Consider the following 2,500-nt stretch of genomic DNA (forward strand, 5'->3'; position numbering starts at 1 on the left):
GAGAGAGAGAGAGAGAGAGAGAGAGAGAGAGGAGAGAGAGAGAGAGAGAGAGAGAGAGAGAGAGAGAGAGGAGAGAGAGAGAGAGAGGGAGTATGTTTATAACTGTTTAGTAATTAATGCAGAATGAGTGTAAATAATATTTAAGCGGTTTAATGTATTTGAGTAAAAAGGAAGATATTTAACTTTCAAATGTAGTGAAGTTACAGTAAAAATCTCACCACATGGAAACACTTCAGTTAAATACATTTACTTTTTTACTGTCCACCAGTGCAACACAACCACTACACAACACAATAACACACACTACACACAACTCACTAAAAAACCACATGAAGCACATGACACTCAGACGTCTTTAAATGTAGTAAAGATTATAAAAAAATCCAACTGAAGTGGATTTAAATCCATAATCTAATTCTGTAATCTCATTACACACACACACACACACACACACACGTCCCTGCAGCAAACTGCTGTGTGTCTCTGATGTGAATGTATTTAACACTATAGTGATTTCTTTTACAGATCAGTGAAACAGGAAACATGGTGGATAAGTGAGTACCGGCACTGCACTGTGGGCTAGTTATTTACTGATTTATTTAGTTTGTTTGTTTATTTGTTTGTTTGTTTATCTCTCTATCTCTCTTTTATTTCAGGGTTTATAAGAAGACCAGTGGTAACGGTCAGGTACGCCCCCCCCAACAATCTACTTTAATCATTGTTATGAATAAATTAATATTAAAAACTCATTAAAACCATAAAGATCATTACTGATTGTGTGTGTGTGTGTGTGTGTGTGTGTGTGTGTGTGTGTGTGTGTGTGTGTGTGTGTGTAGCTCACTCTGTACCTGGGAAAGAGGGATTATATTGATAATGTGGACAGCGTGGAGTCTGTTGGTAAGAAACAAATAAAGCTGAACTGAAATAAAGTTTAAAATAAAAGAATAAAGTGTGTAATTATTTATTATTGTTCCGTTTCTGCTGAGATTCTGTTTCTATTTACTATTTACATCATCAATAAATCAATAAATGTAAAGGGAATAATGAAACACTTTATTACACTAAAATGTAATTTATTGATATTTCTGTAAAACTGCTTTATAACTCAGAACTGAACTTAAGCGTGTAATAGCTCCTACTGTGTGTGTGTGTGTGTGTGTGTGTGTGTGTGTGTGTGTGTGTATATATATGAATGTGTGTGTTTCCTGCAGAGGGTGTGGTGAAGATTGACCCCAAAGACCTAGGGGACAGAAAAGGTCAATTCTGTGTGTGAGTGTGTGTGAGTGAGTGTGTGTGTGTGCGTGAGGTGTGTCTGTGTGTGTGACCTTCCTTGTGTGTGTCTCTGTGTGTGCGTGTATGTTTGTGTTTGTGTGTGTGAGTGTAGCCGTGTGTGAGTGTAGCCGTGTGTGAGTGTATGCGTGTGTGAGTGTGTGTGTGTGTGTGTGTGTGTGCGTGAGGGTGTGTCTGTGTGTGACCTTCCTTGTGTGGGTCTCTGTGTGTGCGTGTATGTTTGTGTTTGTGTATGTTTGTGTGTGTGAGTGGGCGTGTGTGAGTGTATGCGTGTGTGAGTGTGAGTGTGTGTGAGTGTGTGTACACAAACAGTTATTTTATTTTTTATTTTCCTTCATTTTTATGAAATTTACGAAATTTACTTATTGTGTGTGTGTGTTTGTGTGTGTGTGTGTGTGTGTGTGTGTGTGTGTGTGTGTATACAGTGTGGGTCCAGCTGTGCTGTGCGTTTCGGTATGGTAATGAGGACCTGGACGTGATCGGGCTGATTTTCAGGAAGGACATTTGGATTAATCACATCCAGCTTTATCCTGAGGCAGGACACAAACCCCAGCTCACTGACATGCACAACACACTGCTGAAGAAAGCTGGAGAACAAGCGTATGCCTTTACATTCGAAGTAAGATACACACACACACACACACACACACACACACACTCACACAAACACACACACACACATACACATACATACAGAGTTCGACGTGCAGTGAAATGCTTTTTATGACGGTCCGGCATTTAAGCATAAAGGAAAAATAAAGCTAGAGAGGTCAGGGAGGTCAGGGAGCTCGGTGTGGATGGTATGTTCAGCTGACCGCACGACCCTCTGGAGGGCTCGCCTGTCCTGCATGGTGCTGTTCTCGAACCAGGAAGTGATGCTACCCGTCAGAACGCTCTCAATAGTGCAGGTGTAGAAAGTCTTTAGCACCTCAGACGCTGCTGGGCTTCTAAGACAGGTCCTGTGTGATGTGAACACCTAGGTACCAGAAACTGTCCACTCTCTCCACTGGGGTCCAGTTGATGTTTAGCGGTTGGTATGGCCGCTCCTGCTTCATGCTGAAGTCCACTATCAACTGCTTAGTCTTGCTGACGTTCAGGAGAAGGTTAATTCTCCTGGCACCATCTCTCCAGGTTTTTAAACTCCTGTATAGGTGAGCGTGAAGGGAATGATGGTGATGAACGCTGAACTGTAGTCCACAAACAGCATTTA

The 2,500-nt window shown here is 41.5% G+C and overlaps 1 protein-coding gene across 1 annotated transcript in view; it reads left to right on the forward strand.

Annotated features, from left to right (window-relative positions):
- arr3a (arrestin 3a, retinal (X-arrestin)) overlaps positions 1 to 2,500 on the forward strand; it is a 7,810-nt gene that overhangs the window by 513 nt on the left and 4,797 nt on the right. Inside the window, exons 2-6 of the mRNA XM_046860820.1 lie at positions 526 to 554; positions 657 to 687; positions 837 to 897; positions 1,212 to 1,256; positions 1,716 to 1,909. Of these exons, the coding sequence (XP_046716776.1) occupies positions 544 to 554; positions 657 to 687; positions 837 to 897; positions 1,212 to 1,256; positions 1,716 to 1,909 (342 nt within the window). The 5' untranslated portion in view covers positions 526 to 543. The remainder of the gene's footprint in view (positions 1 to 525; positions 555 to 656; positions 688 to 836; positions 898 to 1,211; positions 1,257 to 1,715; positions 1,910 to 2,500) is intronic.

The sequence above is a fragment of the Silurus meridionalis genome, chromosome 11 (assembly GCF_014805685.1).
Source record: "Silurus meridionalis isolate SWU-2019-XX chromosome 11, ASM1480568v1, whole genome shotgun sequence".
Taxonomy (NCBI): domain Eukaryota; kingdom Metazoa; phylum Chordata; class Actinopteri; order Siluriformes; family Siluridae; genus Silurus; species Silurus meridionalis.